We start from the raw sequence: 13,462 nt of genomic DNA on the forward strand, positions 1-13,462 counted from the left end.
ATCAACAGGCTTCCTCAGGGGTGAGGTTAGGATCAGTAAAAGGCCAGCTCTATTAATAATAAAAACACACATGTTACATATAAGACAAAATCGCATAGATTACATAGCAAAGAGTTAGTCAATACAGCCATGTTTGCTTTCATTTAGGGAGAACATGCTGACCTGCTATCCCGGGTAGGGAGGAAAGGGGAAAATCTCTCCTTGATCCTGCCAGTGACTAAAGGCACCAATATGTTCCACAGCCAAAAAGGAGGCATGGAGCCTTAATCCAGAGAAGCCGCTACGTGCACAGGCATCAACTCATCCACAGAAGGGGAGAAGGAGACTCAGCTGTAGGGAACACACAACGCCTAGTGAGTATGGTGTTCCAAAATTGAGTTTAAATCAACTGAATTAAAAAATGAGCACTTACTGAATTTAGTATATAGAAGCACCTATGGGGGCAGCCAAAGAAACCAGATCAATCAAATCAGCAACAATGCTGGCCCAAGCCTGATCAGCCACTTATATGGTATATAGAGAGAAGAAAAGAAAAAGAAACACATGTCAATATAAGGCTGTCCCCATATGTCAGTGCAGCAGGGTGGATGGACCTCACTGGCCCCTTAAAAAACCCACTTCCGCACGCCCGAGCGTCTGACGTCATTGGGCGTGCGCGGACACACAGCATCCATGCGCCTGCGCCAAAGGGACCAGTTCCCAGTCGCCTACAACCCCCAGAAGCCTCAGCGGCGGAAAAGAGTAGTTGATATATGACCCCCGGTGGCGCCAAGTGCCAGACAAATGTCCAGCCAGGAGGGTGCGCAGAGGGTACCTCCCATAGGGAGGAAAAACCAATCGCAACAGAGGCCCAAAACTAAACCAGCAGCTCCTACAGGGGTAGTGCTACTCCTATAAAAAGACAGTTCTCGTTGTTTCCTCACTCTCTGACTAAGATCCATGAATAAAGAAATGAACTGGTAGGAGATCAGAGGAGCCATTTACTAGTTACCTTGAGGGGGGATTTGTAATATTCTCAGAGACAAAGCTGCCTGATGAGGGCGGAGTCCTGGTTTAGGGGAACCAATCTGCTCATGTCTAGTAATAATCTTTGTATTTCTATTTTAGTAGATGGACGGGAGATGAGGAAAACCTCAGAGGATTGTCTCACTTTGTCTCCAGACTGTAAAGTAGAAGATGAGGACATCACACAGTATAGTCCAGGAGAAAACCCGACTACCTCAAATGTCCATCCGGCACCACACAGTGTAGATGGACCATCGTATTCCTCTTATCCTGAGGAACCTCAGACTGTGAGAGACGGTGCCAGACCATCGTATTCCTCTTATCCTGAGGAACCTCAGACTGTGCGGGATGGTGCTGGACCATCGTATTCCTCCTATCCTGAGGAACCTCAGACTGTGAGGGACGGTGCCGGACCATCGTATTCCTCTTATCCCGAGGAACCTCAGACTGTGAGGGATGGTGCTGTCTTTCCAATAGATAAGAAGTTTTCCTGTCCCGAGTGTGGGAAGAGTTTCCGTTCTAAATTTGATCAAAATGTTCATAAGAGATCTCACACAGGGGAAAAGCCGTATTCCTGTTCTGAGTGCGGGAAATGTTTTTCACAGAAGTCCCATTTTTATAGACATCAGAGAATGCAAGCGGAGGAGAAGCAGTTTTCCTGTCTTGAGTGCGGGAAATATTTTACAGATAAATCAAAGCTTGTTAAACATGAAAGATGTCACACGGGGGAGAAACCATATTCCTGTCCTGAGTGTGGAAAATGTTTTTCACAGAAGACCAATCTTTACCGACACAAGAGATCTCACATAGGGGAAAAGCCTTATTTTTGTCCTGAGTGCGGAAAATGTTTTTCAGGCAAGTCCTATTTTTACAAACATCAGAGATTGCACACAGGGGAGAAGCCGTATCCCTGTCCTGAGTGCGGGAAATGTTTTATACAAAAATCGGATCTTGTAACACATAAGAGGTCTCATACGGGTGAAAAGCCGTATACCTGTTCTTATTGTGGGAAATGTTTTTCAGCTACGTACAGTCTTTACAGACATCAGAGAACGCACACGGGGGACAAGCCGCATTCCTGTTCGGAGTGCGGGAAATGTTTTGTACAAAAATCAGATCTTGTCATACATCAGAGGACTCACACAGGGGAAAAGCCATATGCCTGTTCTGAGTGTGGCAAATGTTTTTCAGATAAGTTCTGTTTTTACAGACATCAGAGATCTCACATTGAGAAGAAGCCGCATTCCTGTTCTAAGTGCGGGAAATGTTTTTCACAGAAGTTTGACCTTTACAGACATCAGAGTTTGCACACAGGGGAGAAGCCGTATCCCTGTACTGAGTGTGGGAAATGTTTTGAACAGAACTCAGAGCTTGTCTCACATCAGGGATCGCACACCGGTGAAAGCAACATTCCTGTCCTGAGTGTGGGAAATGTTATTCAGGGGATTTCAATCTTACAGACGTCAGATATTTCAAACGGGGGACAAGCTACTTTTCTAATTCTGAGTGCGGGAAATGTTTTTCAGTGAAGTCCTGTCTTCCTGTACATCAGGGATCCCACACAACCCTCAAGGTGTATTAGTGCCTTGAGTGCGGGAAATGTCTTGTATATGAATGTTGCTGGACATCACAGCTCTCATGTGGGGAAAAAGCACACCCTGATATACACCTCAGATATACTCCATGGCTGATCTTCATCATGTAAGAAACACTTCATAAGGAGATCAGAGATCACCAAAGACATGGATGTGGGCAGAGTCCTGGTCCTGCTCATGTCTAGTAGTAATCCTTTTATGTCTATTTTAATACATGAACGGGGTGAAGTCTACTATGTTGGCCATTGATAGCAGTAAAAAAACTACAATAAATAAAAACAGTCACTACCTTCTATTGGCTGAGTAAATGTTGTTGTCAAGCACCTGGTTTGAGGCAGATTTGACGAGATGGCTTTCCTTGCGGCTATGTGCCTAGCACCCTTGAAGGTGTAAACAGGGGGCTAGATTCATGTAGATGCGCCCAGTATTACGGCGGCGCAGCGTATCATATTTACGCTGCGCCGCCGTAAGTTTGAGAGGCAAGTGCTCACAAAGCACTTGCCTCCTAACTTACGGCGGCGTAGCGTAAATGGGGCCGGCGTAAGCGCGCGTCATTCAAATGATGATGAGGGGGCGTGTCTTATTTAAATTAAGGTTGACCCCGCGCATGCGCCGTTCGTGAAAGAATCCCAGTGCACATGCTCGAAATTCCGACGCAAATCGTCATTGCTTTCGACGTGAACGTAAATTACGTCCAGCCCTATTCGCGAATGACTTACGCAAACGACGTAATAAATTCAAATTTCGAAGTGGGAACGACGTCCATACTTAACATTGGCTGCGCCACCTAATAGCAAGCAACCTTACGTCGAAAAAGCCTAACGTAAACGATGTAAATAAATTGCGCCGGGCGTACGTAAATTTGTGAATCGGCGTATCTAGGTCATTTGCATATTCTACGCCGAAAACAACGGAAGCGCCCCTAGCGGCCAGCGTAATATTGCAGACAATTATACCCCGCTGTATTCAAGTTACGTTGGCGGAGGAAGCCTATTTTTTTTACGTATCTGCCTTTGAGAATTGGCGTACAGATACGACGGCGCAGATTTGAAATTACGGCGGCGAATCTGGAGATACGCCGCCGTAACAGCTACCTGAAGCTAGCCCAGGGAGTGTTAAGGCCCGTACACACGATCAGATTTTCCAACGGGAATTGTGTGATGGCAGGCTGTTGGAAAACCCGACAGTTTATACGCTTCATTGGACAATTGTCGGATTTTCTCCCAACAGATGTGGGATAGCATGCTTTAAAATTTTCCAACAACAAATGTGTGTTGTCGGATTATCCGATCGTGTGTACAGAAGTCCTTCGGAAAAAAATCCAAAATACAAACATGCATGCTCAGAAGCAATGCTCACCATAACACAACATTAGCAGAAGTTGCCCAAAGTGTGGCGCTAAAGAGCTGAAAAACACGTTTGTGTTCGTTGGCCGACAATTCTTTGCCGTTTGTATGCAAGACAAGTTCATGGCCAACGCCCTTCGGATAAAAGTCCTACGCTTTGTCCGCGGAAAATCCGATCGTGTGTGCCAGGCTTTAGACTCAAATGCCTCATACACACGCTTGGAATTTTCGACAACAAATGTTTGATGGGAGCTTGTTGTCGGAAATTCTGACCGTGTGTAGGCTCCTTCGGACATTTTCTGTCAGAATTTCCAACAACAAAAAATTGAGAGCTGGTTCTCAAATTTTCCGACAAAAAAATCCGTTCTCGTAAATTCATAGCGTGTGTAGACAATTGTGACGCAGAAAATTCCACGCATGCTCTGAATCAAGTACGAGACAGACGCACTCGGTCTGGTAAAACTAGCGTTCGTAATGGAGATGGCACATTCGTCACGCTGTAACGGACTGAAAAGCACTGAAACATGTGAATCGTCTCTCACCAACACCCCCAAATGTATCTTTTCTGATGGCAGGGGGCCAGATTCACGTAGAATCGCGGCGGCGTAACTTATCCTAGATAAGTTACACCGCCGCAATTTTTCATCGCAAGTGCCTGATTCACCAAGCACTTGCGATGAAAACCTACGCCCGCGGCCTCCGGCGCAAGGCGGGCCAATTCAAATGGGCGTGTGCCATTTAAATTAGGCGCGCTCCCGCGCCGGACCTACTGCGCATGCTCCGTTTCCTAACTCCCGCTGTGCTTTGCGCGCCGTGACGTCATTTTTTTGAACGGCGACGCGCGTAGCGTACTTCCGTATTCCCGGACGGCTTGCGCAAACGACGTTGATTTTTAAATTTCGACGCGGGAACGACGGCCATACTTTAGACAGCAATACACTTGCTGACTAAAGTTAAGGCACCAAAAAAAAAGTGTAACTTAGCGACGGGAAACTATACTAGCGGCAACGTAGCGAACGCGAAAAACCGTCGTGGATCGGCCGTAACTCCTAATTTGCATACCCGACGCTGGTTTACGACGCAAACTCCCCCCAGCGGCGGCCGCGGTACTGCATCCTAAGATCCGACAGTGTAAAACAGTTACACCTGTCGGATCTTCTGGCTATCTATGCGTAACTGATTCTATGAATCAGTCGCATAGATAGAAACAGAGATACGACGGAGTATCAGGAGAAACGCCGTCGTATCTCATTTGTGAATCTGGCCCAGAGTTCCTGGAGAATAAAATGGTGGTAATTGTTGTTGTTTCTCGTACACAAATGGCACCTTCAAACTTCCCGGGTTTACTTTCTACTTTCCCTATTTTCTATAGTATGATCTTTTCTACAATACTTTGTTATAATAATGTAACACGTTGTGTATTGTATTGTACACAAATTAATAACGACTCCGCCGCCGCATTCCAGACACGTAATTTTCCTGAACAATTGGATTTCTACCTTTTTACTATTTCCTGATTTTATGACTGAAATCTTGGTAATATTAAAAATATAATAAAACATATAAACAAACAATAGAGTCACAGAGACCCAAGCAGCGCTATAAATATACCTCTTCACTTAAAGCGGAGGTTCACCCAAATAACATCTATATAAGACCAACTTCTTTATACTTCTAACATGTACAGTATGCACTTTTTTTTTTTAGGCTGTATTGATGTCCTTCAGAAAAATTCCCCCCCGGAGGATAAGGCCCCTCCCCCCGTATTGCGTAGGCGTGTCACGAGAGTCACTGAGTTTCCGAAAGTAGCCGAACATGTGGAGCTGCGAGTCGGCTCTATACGACGCAGTCAGCTCTTCACGGCTCCTAGTCGGTGCGCAGGCGCCGTGTAGAGCTAACTCGCGGCTCTACACGTTCTGCTACTTTCGGAAACTCCGTGACTCTCGTGACGCACCTACGCAAAACGGGGGGCGGGCCTTATCCACCAGGCGGAACATTTTCTGAAGGACATCAATCATCTGGGCGAACTCCCAGATTACATTGCGGCATAGCATAGAAACGCCTACTCCCGCGGGAGTGAGTACCCGGAAGCCGGATTGAAAATAGCGATAATAAGGCATGTACAGCCTAAAAAATAAATAAAAGAGCATACTGTACATGTTAGAAGTATAAAGAAGTTGGTCTTATATAGAGGTTATTTGGGTGAACCTCTGCTTTAACACGAAGAGTCAGACATATATATATATGTGCAATCAATGTAGTCCATCAAAAGTAAAGTAAAAACTGGATTGGCTGTCATAAGTGGAAAATGAAACAATTGTACTTAGCGATCACTTAGGTAGGATAATGCTGACACCAGAAAACACGTTTTGCACGGACTTCTACTTTAAGGATGTACAGTACATATAACACACACAGCACAAGACCGTGTTCACACTGAGATGTTTCTCAGGGCTGCTTTTCCTCTGAGCTCCACAAGATGGTGATCTAACTTCTACCCAGGCACAGACAGGAAGTGATGTCAGGTACAGACAGGAAGTTCCGGGTCAGAGGTGAGTTGGGAGGAAGTAGAGAGGAGACATTGCTGGAAGTGGCAGCAGAGGAGGTAATAAGATCTTATTTTCTATTTACACCCAGTAACCCCGTCATGTCCGTCCTCTTCCTCCATAGTCACTGTGACGTCTTTTATCTCCAGCAGATGATGATACACACATATATATAGTGTGGAAACCTAGATTAAGCTCAGAACATTTCTCAACTTACGAGGCCAGAACATTCTCTTTATTTTGGAGATGTGTCACCTTCTCACCTCATCAGTCTATACTGTAGGGTTGTCACCTTTTATTTAACCACTTGCTTACTGGGCACATATACCCCCCCCTCCTGCCCAGGTGAAATTTCAGCTTCCGGCACTGCGTCGCTTTAACTGACATTTGCGCGGTCTTGCAACGTGGCCCCCAAACAAAATTGGCGTCCTTTTTTCCCCACAAATAGAGCTTTCTTTTGGTGGTATTTGATCACCCCTGCGGTTTTTATTTTTTGCGCTATAAACAAAAATGAACGGAAATTTTGAAAAAAAATACAATATTTTTTACTTGTTGCTATAATAAATATCCCAATTTAAAAAAAAAAAAAAATTTCAGTCTAGGCCGATACGTATTCTTCTACATATTTTTGGTAAAAAAAAAAAAAAAATTGCAATAAGCGACTGGTTTGCAAAAAATTATAGCGCCTACAAAATAGGGGACAGAATTATTACTTTTTATTATTAGTTTTTTTTACTAGTAATGGCGGCGATCTGCGATTTTTATTGGGACGGCGACATTATGGCGGTACATCGGACACTTTTGACACATTTTTGGCTCCATTCACATTTATACTGCGATCAGTGCTATAAATATGCACTAATTACTGTATAAATGTGACTGGCATTGAAGGGGTTAACACTAGGGGGTGAGGAAGGGGTTAAATGTGTACCATGCATAGTGTTCTAACTGTAGGTGAAGGGGGGTGACTGGGGGAGGTGACCGATCTATGTCCCTATGTACAAGAGACACAGATCGGTCTCCTCTCTCCCTGGCAGGACGCTGTCTCTGTGTGAGCCGGCAATGAGAAATGATCTCATATGTTTACATATGAGATCATCTCTCATTGGCCGCAAAGATCGCCTACCGAACGGCCACTCCGATTGGCCGTTCACGGCGATCTGTGATTGGCTGTGTCCAAGGGACACGGCCAGCTCAGAGTTTCCCCGCTGCGCGCTCGGGGAACGAGCAAAGGGGCGGACGTCAATTGACGTCCACTGGATTTTCAGGTCCGCGCTGTAGCCGTCATTCGGCTATAGCGCGGGCCTCAGGAGGTTAATCAAACCCGAACACTTTAGCTGTGCACAGCAATTTTTTATACATATATTTTGCTAATAAATACGACTTCTAACCATATGAAGTTAATAACAAGAGTTCCACTTTACTTAACCACTTGAGATCCGAGCTATAGACAAGACGTCCACAGCGCGGCTCTCAAGTGCCGAGTGGACGTCTTTAGACGTCCTTTTATGTGCATTACCCGCGCGCGCCACTGGGGGGCACGCGGCGGGTAAACACTGTCCCGGCGCATCGCCGAAGAGCCGATGCGTTTACCTGGTGGCCGCGATGTCCGCCGGGTACACGCGATCGACGGTGACACGGCAGGTGACAGCAGGGACGTGGAGCTCTGTGTGTAATGATGAGGTGTAAACACAGAGCTCCACGTGCTGTCAGAGGAGAGGAGACCGATCTGTGTCTCTTGTACATAGGGACACAGCATCGGTCACCTCCCCCAGTCACCCCCCTTCCCCCCACACAGTTATAACACATCCAGGATACACATTTAACCCCTTCCTCACCCCCTAGTGTTAACCCCTTCCCTGCCAGTCACATTTATACAGTAAATAGTGCATTTTTATAGCACTGATCGCTGTATGAATGTGAATGGTCCCAAATTTGTGTCAAAAGTGTCCGATACGTCCGCCGCAATATCGCAGTCTCAATAAAAATCGCAGATCGCCGCCATTACTAGTAAAAAAAATAATAATAAAACAAATCATAATTCTGTTCCCCATTTTGTAGGCGCTATAACTTTTGCGCAAACCAGTCGCTTATTGCGATTTTTTTTATACAAAAATACGTCGAAAAATACGTATCAGCCTTAACTGAGAAAAAAAATAGTTTTTAAAAAAAAAATGGGATATTTATTATAGCAACAAGTAAAAAATATATATATTTTTTTTAAATTGTCGCTCTTTTTTTGTTTATAGCGCAAAAAATAAAAACGGCAGAGGTGATCAAATACCACCAAAATAAAGCTCTATTTGTGGGGAAAAAAGGACGTCAATTTTGTTTGGGAGCCACGTCGCACGACCGCGCAAATGTCAGTTAAAGCGACGCAGTGCCGGAAGCTGAAATTTCGCCTGGGCAGGAGGGGGGGGTATATGTGCCCAGTAAGCAAGTGGTTAAATAAAAGGTGACAACCCTACAGTATAGACTGATGAGGTGAGAAGGTGACACATAAAAGTCACTAAATTAAAGCGGAGGTTCACCCAGATTACACATTTTCCCCTTAGATTGATGCTCGTTTTGTCTAGGGGAATCGGCTAGTTGTTTTAAAATATGATCCGTACTTACCGTTTACGAGATGCATCCTCTCCGTCGCTTCCGGGGCGTTCCTATTTTGATTGACAGTCTTCCGAGAGGCTTCCGACGGTCGCATCCATCGCGTCACGATTTTCCGAAAGAAGCCGAACGTCGGTGCGCAGGCGCAGTATAGAGCCGCACCGACGTTCGGCTTCTTTCGGCTACGAGTGACGCGATGGATGCCACCGTCGGAAGCCTCTCGGAAGGCTGTCAATCAAGAAGGAACGCCCGCTCCCGAAGACCCATACCCGGAAGCCGACGGAGAAGATGCATCTCGAAAACGGGTAAGTAATGCTCATATTTTAAAACAAATGGCCGATTCCCCTGGACAAAACAAGCAGGAATCTAAGGGGAAAAGAGAAAAAAAAAAAAAATTGGTTGAACTCCCGCTTTAAAGGAGTTGTAAAGGACAAAAAAAATTGGCCTAAAATTAATGTCAGCAAGGTAGACAGACAGAATAGTGTAATGATTCTGTTAAAAAACGAGTAAATACCTATTAAATTCCTTCATCTATATCACCTCCGGAGTTCTAGTTTCTGTTCTCTCATTCACTTCCTGGTTTGCATCGCTCGTTCATGTAAGAACTACATTTCCCAGTATAAATAGCGGCACGCCCAGTAATTCACACCTCCTTGAAGTCTCTAACACGTAGAGAGCGTCCTGCCACACAGATGTAGTTCCCAGGAGGGGGTGAGCAGGTTACTGACCACCGCAGTAAAGCCTCCCTTCACGGTGATCAGTAAAATTTGACAAGCAGGAAGTGAACAAAACAGAGAAGAAATAGAGCAACTTCTGAGCAAAAACGAACAATGAGGAAGTGAAAAGAGGAATGTCTGCAGGTAAAGGATGCTTATTATGAAAAAAAAAAAAAAAAATCCCCTTTAGGAGTCCATAGAGTTCCCCTTTTACATCTGAACTCGCAGAGTTCCCTATCACTGTAAGGGGGGACTCTGACATTAGAGATGCTCTGTAAATCCTGATTTAATGGGGAACACTGAGAACTCTGATGTAAGGAGAGGCCACTGGTCTAAAAAGGAACTCTGATGTAAGGGGTGCTCTGAGAACCCCGATTTACCTTAGTGTACTCACTCAGAGGCAGAAGAGAGAAGGGGGAGACTTCAGTCACAGACAGGGATGGATGGTGAGCTCACTCACCCCTTACCAATCAGCACCTCTCATCCAGATGTATCTGAGGCTGCTGGACTTCAAACTTGCGGGCCCCACTTTCATTTTCTGAGGCACCGCCCTGGGGATTGGAGTGCGGGCAAACACAGAGGGGTAGGGGTGTGGGGAGGAAGAGGTGCAGATCGAGCCCTTTGTCCTTTCCCATCTGTGTGTATTTGGCAGGGGGGTTGTTAGTGCTCGCTTTGGGAAGTGTGAAAGAGAGTGTAATGCCACGTACACACGATCAGAAATTTCCGACAAGAAAACCGTGGATTTTTTTTCCGACTGAATTTTGGCTCAAACTTGTGTTGCATACACACAGTCACACAAAATTCCAACCGACAAGAAGGCAGTGACATACAACACTACAACGAGCCGAGAAAAATTAAGTTCAATGATTCCGAGAATGCGTGGTTTTTGGTGCGTCGGAATTGCATACAGATGATCGGAATTTCCTCCAAGAACTTTTCTTGTCGGAAAATTTGAGAACCAGCTCTCAAATTTTTCTTGGTGGAAACTCCGACAGAAAAATTCTGATGGAGCCTACACACGGTCGGAATTTCCGACCAAAAGCTCACATCGGACTTTTCTTGTCGGAATTTCCGATCTTGTGTACGCAGCATAACAGACACTCTCAGACAGCAACCCTGCTGGGAAGCCATAGTCCAGTCTGAATAATGTGTCTGGATTTCAGGCAGTCTTAAACCCATTTTACCTTAATGCATATAATGCATTAACTACTTGCCGACCTGCCGCCATCGTTTTACGGTGGCATGTTGGCTCCCCTGCGCGAGAGCCCGTAGCTCTACGTCGGCTCTCTCGCAGGCTACTAGGGGAGCGCACGCCGCCCGCTCGCTCCCGTGCCCGGCACCCGCGATTGCTCGTTACAGAGCGGGGACCGGGAGCTGTGTGTGTAAACACACAGCTCCCGGTCCTGTTAGGGGGGGAAATGCTGATCCTCTGTTCATACAACGTATGAACAGAGGATCAGTGGTTTCCCCTAGTGAGGCCACCCCCCCTCACAGTTATAACACACCCAGGGAACATACTTAACCCCCCCCCTAGTGTTAACCCTTTCATTGCCAGTGGCATTTTTTATAGTAATCCAATGCATTTTTATAGCACTGATCGTTATGAAAATGCCAATGGTCCCAAAAATGTGTCAAAAGTGTCTGCCATAATGTCGCAGTACCGAAAAAAAATCGCTGATCGCCGCCATTACTAGTAAAAAAAAAATATATTAATAAAAATGCCATAAAAATACCCCCTATTTTGTAAACGCTATAACTTTTGCGCAAACCAATCAATAAACGCTTATTGCGATTTTGTTTTTTTAGAAAAATATGTAGAAGAATACGTATCGGCCTAAACTGAGGGAATTTTTTTTTTATATATATATATATATATTTTTGGGGGATATTTATTACAGCAAAAAGTAAAAAATATTCATTTTTTTCAAAATTGTCGCTCTATTTTTGTTTATAGCGCAAAAAATAAAAACTGCAGAGGTGATCAAATACCACCGAAAGAAAGCTCTATTTGTGGGAAAAAAAGGACGCCAATTTTGTTTGGGAGCCACGTCGCACGACCGCGCAATTGTCAGTTAAAGCGACGCAGTCCCGAAAAGCAAAAAGTGCTCTGGTCTTTGGGCAGCAATATGGTCCGGGGGTTAAGTGGTTAAGGTGAAAAACCTTGAGGGTTTACAACTCCTGTAATGCATTATCTCATGTGTTCTGTGAGAAAAGTTTTTGCTGTATGTTGGTTACAAGTGGTTGATAATTAGACTTGTATAAGAGGCTCTGTGCATCAAAGTCATGTGAGTTTATTAACCACTTCCCGACCTCCTCATGTACATATACGTCAGCAGAATGGCATGGACAGGCACATGTACGTACCTGTACGTCCTCTGCTAGACGTGGGTGGGGGGTCCGATCGGGACCCCCCCCCCGGTACATGCGGAGGTCGGGTCCGCTCGGGGAGCGATCCGGGACGACGGCGCGGCTATTTGTTTATAGCCGCTCCGTCGCGATCGCTCCCCGGAGCTGAAGAACGGGGAGAGCCGTGTGTAAACACGGCTTCCCCGTGCTTCACTGTGTCGGCGCATCGATCGCGTCATTCCCTTTATAGGGAAGACACGATTGATGACGTCATTCCTACAGCCACACCCCCCTACACTAGTAAACACACACAAAGTAAACCCTAACTCCTACAGCGCCCCCTGTGGTTAACTCCCAAACTGCAACTGTCATTTTCACAATAAACAATGCAATTTAAATGCATTTTTTGCTGTGAAAATGACAATTGTCCCAAAAATGTGTCAAAATTGTCCGAAGTGTCCGCCATAATGTCGCAGTCACGAAAAAAATCGCTGATCGCCGCCATTAGTAGTAAAAAAAATAAAAAAAATAAAAATGCAAAAAAACTATCCCCTATTTTGTAAACGCTATAAATTTTGCGCAAACCAACCGATAAACGATTATTGCGATTTTTTTTACCAAAAATAGGTAGAAGAATACGTATCGGCCTAAACTGAGGAAAAAAAATAATTTTATATATGTTTTTGGGGGATATTTATTACAGCAAAAAGTAAAAAATATTGAATTTTTTTCAAAATTGTCGCTCTATTTTTGTTTATAGCGCAAAAAATAAAAACCGCAGAGGTGATCAAATACCACCAAAAGAAAGCTCTATTTGTGGGGAAAAAAGGACGCCAATTTTGTTTGGGAGCCACGTCGCACGACCGCGCAATTGTCTGTTAAAGCGACGCAGTCCCGAACTGTAAAAACCCCTTGGGTCTTTAGGCAGCAATATGGTCCGGGGCTTAAGTGGTTAAGGTTTTATTTTTCGGGTGTTTCATCTTTTCTGTGTCCCCTAGACCTAAACTAGCAACCAACACTTGCAGTGAGGGTGCATTCCCACTGCAAAGGATCATTTTAAGTTTCCCAAAGTTGGACTTTATGAAAGAAATTAACCTAACAATATATTGCATGGTGACCACTACAGACATACAGTACAGTAGCACAGACCTAGCTATCTGACACTGTGACATGCATAGTGCCAGACAGAACAGAGGCACTTCTGTCAACCAGACTTCAGATATACACAGAAGTTGCACTGTTAAACTGTTATGCCTTGTACACACGATTTCCATCGGGATAAACTCCGACGAATTTTTCCAACG

The 13,462-nt window shown here is 44.9% G+C and overlaps 1 protein-coding gene across 1 annotated transcript; it reads left to right on the forward strand.

Moving 5' to 3' along the window:
• The first annotated feature begins 1,393 nt into the window (after positions 1-1,393).
• Positions 1,394-13,167, forward strand: LOC120935517 (gastrula zinc finger protein XlCGF7.1-like). Its single transcript, XM_040347567.1, has 2 exons — positions 1,394-2,211; positions 13,157-13,167. The coding sequence occupies exons 1-2, from the start codon at positions 1,638-1,640 to the stop codon at positions 13,165-13,167; spliced, it is 585 nt and encodes a 194-aa protein (XP_040203501.1). The 5' UTR covers positions 1,394-1,637.
• The last annotated feature ends 295 nt before the right edge of the window (positions 13,168-13,462 follow it).

The sequence above is a fragment of the Rana temporaria genome, chromosome 4 (genome assembly GCF_905171775.1).
Source record: "Rana temporaria chromosome 4, aRanTem1.1, whole genome shotgun sequence".
Taxonomy (NCBI): domain Eukaryota; kingdom Metazoa; phylum Chordata; class Amphibia; order Anura; family Ranidae; genus Rana; species Rana temporaria.

What these genes read in the sequence shown, in the direction of transcription:
- LOC120935517 (XM_040347567.1), top strand. Translation starts at nt 1,638, where the DNA reads ATGCAAGCGGAGGAGAAGCAGTTTTCCTGTCTTGAGTGCGGGAAATAT.